We start from the raw sequence: 14594 nt of genomic DNA on the forward strand, positions 1-14594 counted from the left end.
TAAAAGATTTCAGTCAAGATAATGATGTTGATGACCATGATCTCTTGCTGATGTCAGAGTTGAGATTTTAGAAATTATATAACACCCTCCCCCCCGCCCCGTGTATTACAAATTCTTACCTGCCTTTTTCTCCCAGGATAGAACTAGGCATTTCTGTCATCTTTGCTTGAGAGGTAGAAGTCCAAGTTATCTCAGTAATTTCATTGGTGACTCCATGATCCTATGCTTACTAAAGGCTTTTATCAGTAAAGTGGAAAGCAGGTAATCCTAAGAGTTTAAACGATGAAGGATCTATTGGGAAATGCAAATTAAAACCACAATTAAAAACTACCACTGGTATTTTTCACAGACCTAGAACCAAAAATTTCACAATTTGTATGGAAACACAAAAGACCCCGAATAGCCAAAGCAATCTTGAGAATGAAAAACGGACCTGGAGGAATCAGGCTCCCTGACTTCAGACTATACTACAAAGCTACAATAATCAAGACAGTATGGTACTGGCACAAAAACAGAAATATAGATCAATGGAACAGGATAGAAAGCCCAGAGATAAACCCACACACATATGGTCACCTTATCTTTGATAAAGGAAGCAGGACTGTACAGTGGAGAAAGGACAGCCTCTTCAATAAGTGGTGCTGGGAAAACTGGACAGGTACATGTAAAAGTATGAGATTAGAACACTCCCTAACACCATACACAAAAATAAGCTCAAAATGGATTACAGACCTAAATGTAAGGACAGAAACTATCAAACTCTTAGAGGAAAAACATAGGCAGAACACTCTATGACATAAATCACAGCAAGATCCTTTTTGACCCACCTCCTAGAGAAATGGAAATAAAAGCAAAAATAAACAAATGGGACCGAATGAAACTTCAAAGCTTTTGCACAGCAAAGGAAACCATAAACAAGACCAAAAGACAACCCTCAGAATGGGAGAAAATATTTGCAAATGAAGCAACTGACAAAGGATTAATCTCCAAAATTTACAAGCAGCTCAATAACAAAAAAACAACCCAATCCAAAAATGGGCAGAAGACCTAAATAGACATTTCTCCAAAGAAGATATACAGTCTGCCAACAAACACATGAAAGAATGCTCAACATCATTAATCATTAGAGAAATGCAAGTCAAAACTACAATGAGGGCTTCCCTGGTGGTGCAGTGGTTGAGAGTCCGCCTGCCGATGCAGGGGACATGGGTTCGTGCCCCAGTCTGGGAAGATCCCACATGCCGCAGAGTGGCTGGGCCTGTGAGCCATGGCCGCTGGGCCTGCGTGTCCAGAGCCTGTGCTCCTCAACGGGAGAGGCCACAACAGTGAGAGGCCCACATACCGCAAAAAAAAAAAAAAAAAAAAAAAATACAATGAGATATCATCTCACACCAGTCAGAATGGCCATCATCAAAAAATCTATAAACAATAGATGCTGGAGAGGATGTGGAGAAAAGGGAACACTCTTGCACTGCTGGTGGGAATGTGAATTGGTACAGTCACTATGGAGAACAGTATGGAGGATCCTTAAAAAACTACAAGTAGAACACCCATATGACCCAGCAGTCCCAGTACTGGGCATATACCCTGAGAAAACCATAATTCAAAAAGAGTCATGTACCAAAATGTTCATTGCAGCTCTATTTACAATAGCCAGGACATGGAAACAACCTAAGTGTCCATCATCGGATGAACGGATAAAGAAGATGTGGCACATATATGCAATGGAATATTACTCAGCCATAAAAAGAAACGAAATTGAGTTATTTGTAGTGAGGTGGATGGACCTAGAGTCTGTCATACAGAGTGAAGTAAGTCAGAAAGAGAAAGACAAATACCGTATGCTAACACATACATATGGAATCTAAGAAAAAAAAATGTCATGCAGAACCCAGGGGTAAGACAGGAATAAAGACACAGACCTACTAGAGAATGGACTTGAGGATATGGGGAGGGGGAAGGGTAAGCTGTGACAAAGTGAGAGAGTGGCATGGACATATATACACTACCAAACGTAAAATAGCTAGTGGGAAGCAGCTGCATAGCACGGGGAGATCAGCTCGGTGCTTTGTGACCACCTAGAGGGGTGAGATAGGGAGGGTGGGAGGGAGGGAGACGCGAGGGGGAAGGGATATGGGAACATATGTGTGTGTGTGACTGATACACTTTGTTATGAAGCAGAAACTAGCACACCATTGTAAAGCAATTATACTCCAATAAAGATGTAAAAAAAATAGATATGGGAACATAAAAAAAACACAAATATCACTACACACTCACTAGAATGGCTAAAATAAGAAGACCAGTAATACCAAGTGTTGATGATAAAACGGGGTCTGTATCCCTATGTGGCAGTAATTACCTTGAGTTGTACGGTAGCTGTTCCTTTCCGTGGGCCATGTGCTTGGGTTTGCCACTGTCTCCACCAGTCTCTGCAGCCTTTCCTGTAGTAACATTAAGAGGAGAGTTAGTTCATTTTTGAGGCCTCGTTACGTGTCAGGCACTACTCTAGGGCACGAAGATACAAAGGGGAACCAAGCAGACAAAATCTCTAAATTCACAGTGAGTGGTAAGTACCCATCCACATCATCAAAAATTAGAGGGAGAAAGTTAGACCAAGAGTGCTATGTATTTTAGGGAAAGTGGGAGAAAGCATGTTTCTTTGTGGAAGTAAAAAAAATTTTTTTTTAATTTATTTATTTTTGGCTGCGTTGGGTCTTCATTGCTGCACGTGGGCTTTCTCTAGTTGTGGCGAGCAGGGGCTACTCTTCATTGCGGTGCACGGGCTTCTCATTGCGGTGACTTCTCTTGTTGTGCAGCACGGGCTCTAGGCGTGTGGGCTTCAGTAGTTGTGGCGCGTGGGCTCTAGAGCGCAGGCTCAGTAGTTGTGGTGCATGGGCTTAGTTGCTCCGCAGCATGTGAGATCTTCCCGGAGCAGGCTTGAACCCGTGTCCCCTGAATTGGCAGGTGGATTCTTAACCACTGCGCCACCAGGAAAGCCCAAAAAATATTTCTGTATTTAAAGTTAATAGGTAAAAGTGTGTCTGTGTCAAAATTATCCTGCCTCTTTCACTTACCTCACATAATGGATCAGATCCTTTTTCCCTTTATGATTCAATAAATTCATGAATTTTCCCACAAATGGATTTCAGTGTAATCATGGAGATTATCTTAGTTTCAGACAATGCCAGTAGGCAGCGAGATTGGCACAGGCTCCTGTGGGCAGACTGGCACAGGCTCTGCTGAATGTTAGCTTTTCTTACCTCTGTCCAACCTCTCCCCAGCTCAGCTTTAGATTTTTCCATTTAATCAAGATCTAGGGATGCACCTCAACCTGAGGTAAGCACCTCAGGCTTCCCTGGTAGCGCCGTGGTTGAGAGTCCGCCTGCTGATGCAGGGGACACGGGTTCGTGACCCGGTCCGGGAAGATCCCACATGCTGCAGAGCGGCTAGGCCCATGAGCCATGGCCGCTGAGCCTGCGCATCCGGAGCCTGTGCTCCGCAACGGGAGAGGCCAAAACAGTGAGAGGCCTGCGTACCGCAAATAAAAAGAAAAAACAAACAAACAAAAAAGCCATTAAGGTAAGCACCTCTCTTGAAGTCTTATAGCTGCCTTCTGTAATCCCCGCACCCTCTTTAGCTGTGGCTGAGAATCTTATTACCCTGATCTGTGTGGTGGATGTGGGCCTGTGGTGGAGAAGTGTCTCGAGTCGTGCTCTGTGCCCTCTACCTTAAATTTACACTCTGTTTGGTCAACTACATGGTGTAAGTGGTTAACATCTTTAAAGGGACAAATCCTTTCAGGCTTCAATTTTTGATCTCATGATCAAGAAACCCTGATTTAAATGCTTCTCACCTGCAAATAAGCCCTTTTATAGGCATAGATGCCTAAAACGTGGTTCTGTCTATGTGAAGCATAGTGGTTCATTGCGTTGCCTTTAGATCTATGTTGGTCATAGGCTTTGAGGATCTGGGCTGGCTCTTCTCAACCAGTTGTCCTTGACTGGATCATGTGGTAGGCCTCTGACCCGTTTCTTCAGTCTGGTCTGGAAAGGTCATCTTGCTACCTGGCAAAGAAAGCTGACTGCTCCCATCTGGTGGCAGTTATCTCAAGTTGCCGCATCACCAACCTGCTTCTAAAGACTTGCCTCATTCTTTAGTGGTGCCATGCATCACAGAACTGCAGGAACTAGTCATTCCCAGCTTTTGTTCTGCAGGACTGTCAGGTGTGTCCTTATTCTCTAAATGAGTATTGCATAGTTTTCACTAAGATAAGTGAAGTGGAAAGAACATTTTTTAGATAATCAGGACGGTGAAACTGGTCCAGGTTCTGCCCATAACTAGCCATGGGATCCTAAGCCTCACTTGTTTCCTCCCCGCATAAAGCAAACTGCTTGGACTAAGGCTCTCTCGAAACACTACTGGTGTAAAGTCTGTAGTTCTGTGATTTTTTTTTTAATTCAAAATATCTGTAAAATGAAAACCCTCTTTTATTATTCACAAAACAATTATGACTATACATAGAAATTTTATAATTTATACTATCATTTTCCCCAATTTTATTTTATTTTTTTTCATTTTCCCCAATTTTAATTGCTAAGACACATCATGAATTTAATGGCTTTTGGCATGGGGGAAAGGAAGACAAATACTACTGCATTAAATGTACATATTTATTATAAGAAAATTCTGATATCCTAAAAATTAAAATGTAAAAAATATGCATCTTAGAATTGAGGAGGTTTTTTTTGCATGTGTAATTAGACCTCTACTTGTCAATGCATGCTAGAATTTAAAAAATCTTCTATAGTAAATACTCAAAATTGTAGAGTTAAATTGACAGCTGAGCAGTGTGAGTGGACTTTAAAGTATTACAAGAAAATGTTATTGAGGCACAAAACTTAGAGACATGACAGCTGAAATGAAAGATTGTATGGTGAACTTTACTGTTTATCTGAGTACTGAAGAGCACAAGGACAGGAAATATACAAGCATGCAGTCTTTGATAAATCATTATCAAAGTGCGCTTTTGGAACATTTGAGCCCATTAAACAATTTTTTTACCACAGAATTATGTGTGTATTTTATGAAAACGTGCAACAGTGCTTTATGATTAAAGCTGTCTTTGGTTGCATGGTACAGAATCTGACTCAAGTTAATTTGAAAAAGAACAGTTATTTTAAAGATACAACAGGAAATATCTTGAACATCAACAGACAGGTACTGGAGGGCTGCTGGGTCTCAGAGGATTTAGAGTGGAATGATTGGGACCCAAGTCTTATATCTCAGGTCTGAGGTCTCTATAATCACTGCTAATTACCTTGTATCAATTTTGCACGTGGCTGCTTGCCCCAGTACTATGCCATGACCTCAGTTCAACTTCCTGTACTGCTGACTTGTCTCTGTGTTCGGCTCCATCCAATTAGACATCACCTCCGTGCAAAGAATAGCCTAGCAATTTTTTTCACTACCCAGGGTCAGTGCGCAGGATAGTTCAAGCTAAATTATGCAGGTGTGTGAGCAGGCAGATGGACTAAGTGTCTGATATAACTGCTGCTTATCCCAAAGCCTTCAACTTTGATAGCTTTGCTGCACATTATCTACCCAAACCCCTCTTAACAGTGGCACTGAATGCCTCTTACAGTGTTTGGGGAGTGAGGTCAAGGTTAGGAGCTCTAAGAATTTGTGGGACGCTAAGGCATAACCAATTCAGAGCACTGAAGAATTTCTTTTGGAGTTATAGTAACTTCTTTTAATGAATTATGAACTGTCTTTTAGAGAAGGGTTAGTGCAGACATTAAAAACTCTGCCCAGTAATCGTCATACTTGCCTGGTATCTGCTGTGTAGAATAGTACTTTCCTAACTATGTCTGTGTCTTCTCAACAGCCCATGAGGTAGGGAGGGCAGGAGGAATCCTCAGAGTGTATTGTTGATTTGAGTTGGGGGATGGGGTGAGGAAGGATGAGAAAAAAGGAAGAGAAGGAGATTCTTGAAATTAATTGCCAACTATTCATAGAGCAATTCTTGAAATAATTTCCGAGCCTCTCTTTAAGTGTTGGACTTACGTTTTTTTAAAGAAGTCCTTGGTTGGATCTAATCTCTTTGAGCCTCTGTTTTCTTCAGCTAGTAATTGTTGTCTTAAGGGAAAAAATATCACCCAGCCTCACAGGATTGTGGTATGAATTAAACAAGAGCTCAAAGTGCCTAGGATAGCAGTTGGAATGTAGTTGGTTCTTTTTTTTCATCCATTCATTCATCTGTTTATCTGTAGTTTCTTTGGAAGATAATTACTGTTCTTCCTGTTTTTTTTTAGATAGACGTTTAGGAACAATTTTTCTTTCTTTACTTAAATGACCTCATATCCTTTTTTTTTGAATTTTATTTATTTATTTTTTATACAGCAGGTTCTTATTAGTTATCTACTTTATACATATTAGTGTATATATGTCAATCCCAATCTCCCAATTCATCCCACCACCACCTCCCCCGCCCATTTCCCCGCTGGTGTCCATACATTTGTTCTCTACATCTGCCTTGCAAGCTGGAGGAACAATTTTTCTGACTTGCTACCCAATCCCACATGTGATACCTTTGAGTCCCCAGAATCTTAAGAATGCTTTCTATGCCAGGCCAGCCCTAGGCCTAGCTGATGATGACATCAGTACCATTAACAGTGACATCAGCAAACTACAGCCACCATGGTCATTTGATTGACTTTTTAAACATGACTCAAAAGAGCTTGTATGTGTGTTTCTCTCACAGGTGGATTTGCTATCGTGTTTCTGGTGAGGACAAGCAATGGGATGAAATGTGCCTTGAAACGCATGTTTGTCAACAATGAGCATGATCTCCAGGTGTGCAAGAGAGAAATACAGATAATGGTAAGGCTGCCCCTCAGACTTGGGACTGCTTGTTTAAAATGGGGAGAGGGACTGTGCCCTCTCATGAGAAAGCCAGTGGGGGGTTCTTCCCTTCCCTGAGATGGCAGAGAGGCCTTGCACAAAATGGGAGGGAACAGCCATGGGGTGTAGGACGCTGCTCCTGCCTTGGTCACTCTTAGCTAGAGAGTTGAGGAGAAAGGAGCATAGTGAGAGAACCGACCAATTTTCAAGTCAGAGAAATAGTTTGAGGCATTGGGAAAAATGTACTTAACAACTTCGTTCCCAGAATTAACTATGGAGATCCTAGCTTCCCAACAAACCTCCTCTTTCCATCTTATCATCTATCAGCTACCAGTCCTAGTTTTCAACCCTCTCAAGCCCTTCAGCATTCCGTGAACATATCCTTTCATACCTTTATATTACGTAAATGTAGTTCTTTCCCCCGGAATGCTTTTCCCTTTTTTTTTTTTTTTTTTTGCCTAGAAACTGCTTACTCATACAATACTCTGTGATCCCATTTATAAAAGTCTAAGAACAAGCAAAAGTGATCTGTGGTAATAGAGATCAGAAAGTGGTCATCTGGGTGTGGAAAATTCACTAGAAGGGGGTATGTGGGCACTTCCTAGGCCATGGAAATTGTTCTGTATCTTGTTTTAGGTAGTGGTTATGGCTACACCATTGTCTGAACTCAGGTGGACACCTTAAGATCTGTGCATTTTATTATATATTAATTATATCTCACATCTTAAAAACTTAATAAGTTTTCAAGATTTAGGTTCATATTGTGTTTAAAGAAAGAGACCCTATTTGTTAGATATATGATGAAATATTTGTGGATGAAATAATATGATTTCTTGAAATTAAACAAGTGGATTTAGAAGAGAAACAAGATTGGCGATGAATTGATTACTGTATAAGCAGGGTGATGGGTATATGGGAATTTGTTGGAGTTGTCTCTTTCTTTCACTTCTGTTTGACATTATACATTTAAGAAATTTGGATAGTCTTTGTGTTTCCACAGTACTTTTCTTTATGCCAATTGTATTGCTTACCTTGTTACTTTATAAGTGATGCTGCCTTTAGAAAGTAAGTTATTTAAAATCAGAAACTTTGTATTCCAGTACACTACCTGACATAAAGTAAATACTTAAACTTTGGATGAAATGAATGTGTGAAATGGTCATAGCAGATGCAGATGTTCACCTAGAGGTGATGACTCCTTTGTGCCCTACATTTTAATACTCTTGGTTTTTTTTAAATTTAATTTTATTTATTTATACAGTAGGTTCTTATGAGTTATCTGTTTTATACATATTAGCATATATATATGTCAATCCCAATCTCCCAATTCATCCCCCTCCCCACCCCCCTTTCCCAGTGCTCCTGCTAAGAGTAGAGAGAGGCCCAAAAAATGGTGAGGGTGGCATTGTAGGGATTCCATCAGGCTTTGCTTACCCTGGTGGGGTTGCCCTTTCAGTGGCTACTTAGAGTAACAAGTTGTACAACTTAGGATTTTAGAGAGCCTGGTACTATGTAGATTCCAGAAGGCTGCAACTATTTGGGAAGGAACTGTTGGTAGAAATAAGTGTTGCTGTCATCATTGCAAAACAGACAAAAAACCCCCAAGGCTTATATACATACAGCCAGGGCCACGTGGAACTGTCTGCAAGGCACCAACGTCCTCCCTCTCCCCTGCCACTCAGCTGCAAACAGCTGTGCTCACTGTATTTCCCTTCCTCCACCCAGTGTTTTCGGGATGCTATTCCTCCTTCTCCTCCCACCTTGCCTCTTCCTTGCTCAGCTCTCGCACTCCATTTGCTCTCTTTGCTTCTGCTCTTTCCTCTGCCTGGAATGCATTTCTCATTCATTTTCTGGTGTTAGAAGAGTAATCCCACTCTTTAACTTTCTCCCACTCATTCAGAAACATTTTTGGAGGGCTTTCTTTGTGCTGGGCAGGTGCTAGAGTAAAGGAGCTAAGAAGATGCGGGCCCCTTTGGAGCTCACAAAGTAATGGACCTGATTAGGAATTAAATTACATGATTCAAGTTCTGGCCCAGCCATGTATTAGCTGCGAGAGTTTTGTTTTTTAACTTATTTTTTCAAAACTTAAATACCCAAATAGTTGAACTAAGCTTATTGTAAAAAAAACATCAAGCAATTCCCTGAGGGGGGCTCCTATGCCACTGCAAGGTCCCAGAGGCCACCACTTTTAGTGGATTCATTTGATACATTTCTAAATAGCAGGCTGATATTGCTAATTCTTTTTCCCCCCTCCATTTTAGGTGTTACATACTATGGAAGGTAAAAAGTTAACTCTCTTTCATCTCCTGCCTGCCCTTCACTCTAAATACTTGCATTATTCTCATCTCTCATTCTGCCACAGTAGCAGTATGTTTGGCAGTATGTTAGTTATATTAGTATTAGTTTTTACATTATTATGTAAGAAAACGTTATTTTTGCTAAATCTTCTAAGTGGACTCTGATTACTATTCCTCTCTTACATAATTCTCTTTTCACTGGAATTAATAATCATCTTGTCTTTTAGGTTTTTTAAATCTTAGTTTTCTGTGTACTTTTGTGCAACTTAATTTCAAACTCTCCCCAAGTTGTTTAAATCATTTTAAAAATACTTTTGAACACAGTTAGTGTTCTGTCTGTTTTATCTTCTTGAAGAAATCTCTCTCAGTCTTTGGACTTGAGGGAATATAGGTTGGTTGCTCTCTAGGCCTCATTTACTTCTTATCGTGGAATTTTCTAGCTATTCTCTTTGCTTCTTTCTCGTTAGATTTGTTGACTCCTCTTTTTGCTCTGCTTTCTCCTTTTGGTGGAACTTGTCCTCCAGGAGCTTCCTGATGTGCGGTAGGTAAATTTTGGAGAACTTGCAGGTCTGGAAATGTCTTCGTTTTACATTCACACATGTGATAGTTTGCATATAAAATTCTGGATTGGAAATCAGTTCATTAGATACGTGAAAGCATTGCTGTACTATATTTTAGCTTTCATTGTTGAGCTTTGGGAAGTCCGAAGTCATTCTAATACCTGGTCCTTTGGCTGCGACCCATTTTTTCTCCCCAGAAGTTTATAAATTCTTCTTTGTTTACAGTGTTATGAAATTTGTTGATGATATATACCTTGGTGTGTGCATTTCTTATTTATTTTAGTTGTTTGGTGGTCTCATTTAATCTAGAAACTCGAATCCTTATGTGGGGGAATTTTAGTTTGTCTCATTTGATGATTTCCTTTTCTGTCTTCCTTCACTATCAGTATTTGGATGTTAGTTATCCTGAACTGATTTTCTAATTTTTTGTTTTCTTCCTCTTTTTTTTTTCATGTCTTTGTCTTTTCCCTCTACATTCCAGCAGATTTTCTCAGCTTTATAGTCAACCATCCTGTTGAATTTTTTATATATCAGGTTAATTTCTAAGACCTTCTTGTTGGTCTTGTTTTGTTTTGTTTTGGATTTTGATGAAATCCAGTTTATTAGTTTTTCCTTTTGTCAGTTGTATTTTTGGTGTCATTTCTAAGAACTCTTTGCCTAGCTCTCAATTCCAAAGATTTTCTCTTATTTTTTTTTCTATAAGTTTTACATTTTGCATTTAAGTCTGTGACCCATTTTGAGTTAACTTTATATAAGGCATGAGACTTCGGTTGAAGAACATTTTGTTTCTTGTGGGTGTCCATTTGTTGAAAAGGCTACCTTTCCTCTTTTGTCAAAAATCAGTTGGGCCTATTTGTGACGGTTGATCTCCAGACCTTTCTCTATTCTCTGTTCTGTCCCATTAATCTATGTGTCTATCCCTCTGCCAACACCACACAGCCTTGATTACTGTAGCTTTATAATGTCTTGAAATCAGGCTGATTCCTCCTACTTCTTTTTCTCCCAAAATTGTTTTTTTAACTATTCTAGTTCTTTTGTCTTTTCATATAAATTTTAGAATAAACTTATCTATATCTACAGAATGTCTTGCTATAATTTTGGTAGGAATTTCATTAAACTGTTATATCAGTTTGGGGAGAAATGGCCTCTTTTCTCTGTTTAGTCTTCCAATAAATGAACATGGCACCTCTCTGCATTTATTTACATCTTTGATTTCTTTCATCAGCATTGTGTAGTTTTCAGCATAATGGCCTTGTACATGTTCTTAGATTTATATCTAGGTTTTTGTTTTTGTTTTGAGTGATTATAAATGGTATTGGGTAATTAATTTTGGTGCGCATACTTTTATTGCTGGGATGTAGAAAATCACTTGATTTTTCTGTGTTTATTTTGTATCTTATAACCTTGCTGACCTTGTTTACTAGTTCTGGGAATTTTTTTCTCAATTCTTTAGGATGTTCTATATAGACCACCATGTCATCTGCAAATAGAGGCAGTTTTATTTTTTCCTTTCTGATCTGTTTGCCTTTAACTTCCTTCTCCAACGTGATTGCACTTCTCCCTCACTTACTTATTTATTCAATCATTTATTTATATCAGTATGGACTTATGCATATTAATTTTGTCCTTTTTTTTCCCCTTTAACCTATTTGCTATCTTTGGTTCATACTGGGTAATTCCTATTGTTTTATCTTTCAGTTCACTGGTTCTTTCCTTTGTCCCTTCCATTCTGCTGATGAGCCCATCCATTGTACTTTTTACTTCCGTTATTGTATTTTCAGTTCAAAAATTTCCATTTGGTTCTTCTTTAGGTTTTCTGGGTTTTTGATGACACTTCCTGTTTCTTTGCTGAGGCTTTCTATTTGTTCATTTATTTCAAGCATCACCGTAATTGCTGGTTTAAGCATTTTTTGTCACGACTGCTTTAAAATCATAGCTGGATGATTCTGTCTTTTTCGTCATCTTCATTTTGGCATCTATCGATTGCTGGGGTTTTTTCCATGTAGTTTGAGTTCTTCCTAGTTCTTGGTCTGATGAACTATATCAACACTTTCATATTGTGTTATAGATTCTGGATCTTATGTAAACCTTCTGTTTTAACTGTTTTCTGCTCTGGCAGGGGATTGATGGGTTTGGGGAATGCCCTCTTGTTACTACTAGGTGGGGATAGAAGTTCAGGTTTCCATAGGGCCTCTGTTTTTACCCCAGAAGGTGAAAGTTCACCTTCTCATTATTACTGGATTGGGGTGAAAATTCCAGTTTCCCGTTAGGCTTCCACTGATCCTTCCCTGGCTGGGAAGTAGGAGTGCATTGCTACTGCTCCCCACGTGGCTTCAGTTGACACCATGGTGGTGGGAGTTGGCCTTGTTACCACTTGGTGGTTGTGGAAGTCTTGACTCTCCACTTGACCTCCTCTCACGGCACCTCAGAGATGAAGGTCTTGACTCCCTACTCAGCCGTCTCTGACGTTCCCCACCCTGAAGTGTAGGTTGGAGTGATTTGTTGCAGACTCATGAGAATGGAAGTCTAGGCTCTCCACTTGGCCTTTGCTGCCGTGACTGGGGTGGAGCTGCAGGTTTTTTCTGTGGTTTTTGGCTGGAATAGAGCAGTTATTTTCTATGGGTTCTGTCTTACTGGGTTGCCCCTTTTCTGGGTCTGACTGGAGAGAGCAGGCTTTCGTTGGGCTTTTTTGTGTTTTTGTCTGCACCCATTGGTTGTTTCAGTTTGCTGGCTTCTTCAGTTTTCGGTCTGGGAAACGTGAGGCAAAAAGAAAACCCAGACAGCTCACCACCATGTTGTTCCTTGGGTCCCAAAGTTCCTAGCCAGTCTGCCTTCTTCTACTCACATTTCAGATACTCATTATTATGTCTCTCTTATGTATAATGTACAAAATATTCAGGTGTATTTAGCAGGAGGAATAGGGAAAAGTACATCTATTTCATCTTCCCGGAAGCAGAAGTTTTCTGTTTATGCCTTTTAAAAAATAAACACTTTACATCATTTAGTAAGGCTTTTGAAGGAAGCAGAGATAAATGCATGTATTCAACTTACTTTTTTTTTTTTTTTTTTTTGCGGTACGCGGGCCTCTCACTGTTGTGGCTTCTCCTGTTGCGGAGCACAGGCTCCGGACGCACAGGCTCAGCGGCCATGGCTCACGGGCCCAGCCACTCCGCGGCATGTGGGATCTTCCCAGACCGGGGCACGAACCCGTGTTCCCTGCATCAGCAGGCGGACTCTCAACCACTGCGCCACCAGGGAAGCCCTCGACTTACTTTTTAAAAACAATTTGCTACTATTTTTAATCAGAAGTCCCTATGCAATGTTTTTAACCCGTGCTAGGCTCAGACTTCTGTCAAATAGAGGCCATAACCCCAGCCCTACCTCTCAGAGGTTGTAAGAGTTATGTGTATATAATACATATTATTTGAATTTGCTTGAAAAAGCATTGGCAGGATGAGAGAGAGAAAGAGGAAAGGCAGAAGGGGAAGAAAGAGGGAGGGTTCCCTATAGGGGATGAGGACTGGAGTTGAAAATACTTGTCTACTATGTTTTGCTTTTCGAATGTTAATATGTTACTTATTTTTTTAATTAAATTTTAAGCTGTTTTATAGTCACTTAGTTGAGTGAGCAGGGATCCAAAGAGACTTCAGGTTGAGTAGGAACAAGCCATGTTCTATCAACATCATGTCCTCTCTTGGGCAGTTTTGTGGATAGGGAGCTCAGGGAAGCGCCATAGATCCAGTGACTGTGGACTGTAGATCCAGTGACTATGGACTGTATCATTTGGGTAAGGGCACTCACCAGAGATCTGTGAGCAAGATGGAGAGTCTAGGCTGGATGCTAGGTGTAATTGCTACTGTTTATAATGGTTTCTGATCAATGATTTGCTATTAATTTCGAGGGAACGTTCTAAGAAAAAAGCACTGCCGCTTACTGTTAACTTTATGTTATTTTACATTTAATAAGCAACTTGCTTAAAGAAACAGAAGACACATTTATCTCTTATGTGCCTAATATAAAGCTGGAAGATATAACAACTACATTGGATGATAAAATCAGGATCCAAAATGATCCTTAAAATTAGAGCAATGGACTGATTCTGATGAGATGAAATAGCAAGGTAAGGTCACATGCGTGGATTTTTATTTTCTTCTAATCAACTTTACAAGCACAGTTCTGGGAAGGTAGAGATTAAAAGCAGCACAAATAGAAAAAGACTTAAGCATTTTAGTGGTCAGTTAACTTGATATGAGTGTGTAGTATGATGTGGCTGCCAAAAGAAAAAAGAATGTAATTTTTAGCTGAATTAATAGAAGGTGATAGTGCTGATCTACTTTGCAGGAATCAGACCAGGCCTAGAGTATTTCATTCATTTTCTGGGGCCATTCTTACAAAAAGGACATCGACAAAGCAAAGCGTTTAAACGTGGGAGCAACCAAAATGGTGGTGTGACTAAAAACCATGTCAAAGAAAGTGGGTATGTTTAACCCAGAGAAGAAAGAACTTAGAGTCTAAATAATAATATTTCAGTTGTTTGGAAAGTGAAAAAATAGACTAGGCTTATTTTTTTCTGAAGAGGGCAGTCTAGAATCAGTAGGTGGAAGTTTTTAGCTGGATGTAAAGGAGATCAACAGAAAGCGCTGCCTGCAGATGGGCTGAGGGCCCAAGGAAATGACATTAATCTAAGCAAACTTCTTGTCAAAAGGCTATAGCAGGGACTCACACATGGGCTCCCTGGCTGCTCTAGATCAATGCTACTCAAAGGATCTTGTTTTCTTTTTCTTTTTCCCCCTTGTGTGTTTGTTTATGTTATTTTTCCCCCAGCTTGTCATAC

General features: G+C 40.0%; 1 protein-coding gene across 11 annotated transcripts in view; it reads left to right on the plus strand.

Annotated features, from left to right (window-relative positions):
- The window catches only part of AAK1 (AP2 associated kinase 1), a 167855-nt gene that overhangs the window by 65352 nt on the left and 87909 nt on the right, over window positions 1–14594 (plus strand). For all 11 annotated transcript variants that reach the window (XR_009566223.1, XM_030877454.2, XM_060309532.1 and 8 more), the window contains exon 3: window positions 6764–6882. Coding sequence is in view for 10 of the 11 variants with exons in the window: in XM_030877454.2 (XP_030733314.2) it covers window positions 6764–6882 (119 nt within the window). In the remaining variant the exon portion in view is untranslated. The remainder of the gene's footprint in view (window positions 1–6763; window positions 6883–14594) is intronic.

This window comes from Globicephala melas, chromosome 12 (assembly GCF_963455315.2).
Source record: "Globicephala melas chromosome 12, mGloMel1.2, whole genome shotgun sequence".
Taxonomy (NCBI): domain Eukaryota; kingdom Metazoa; phylum Chordata; class Mammalia; order Artiodactyla; family Delphinidae; genus Globicephala; species Globicephala melas.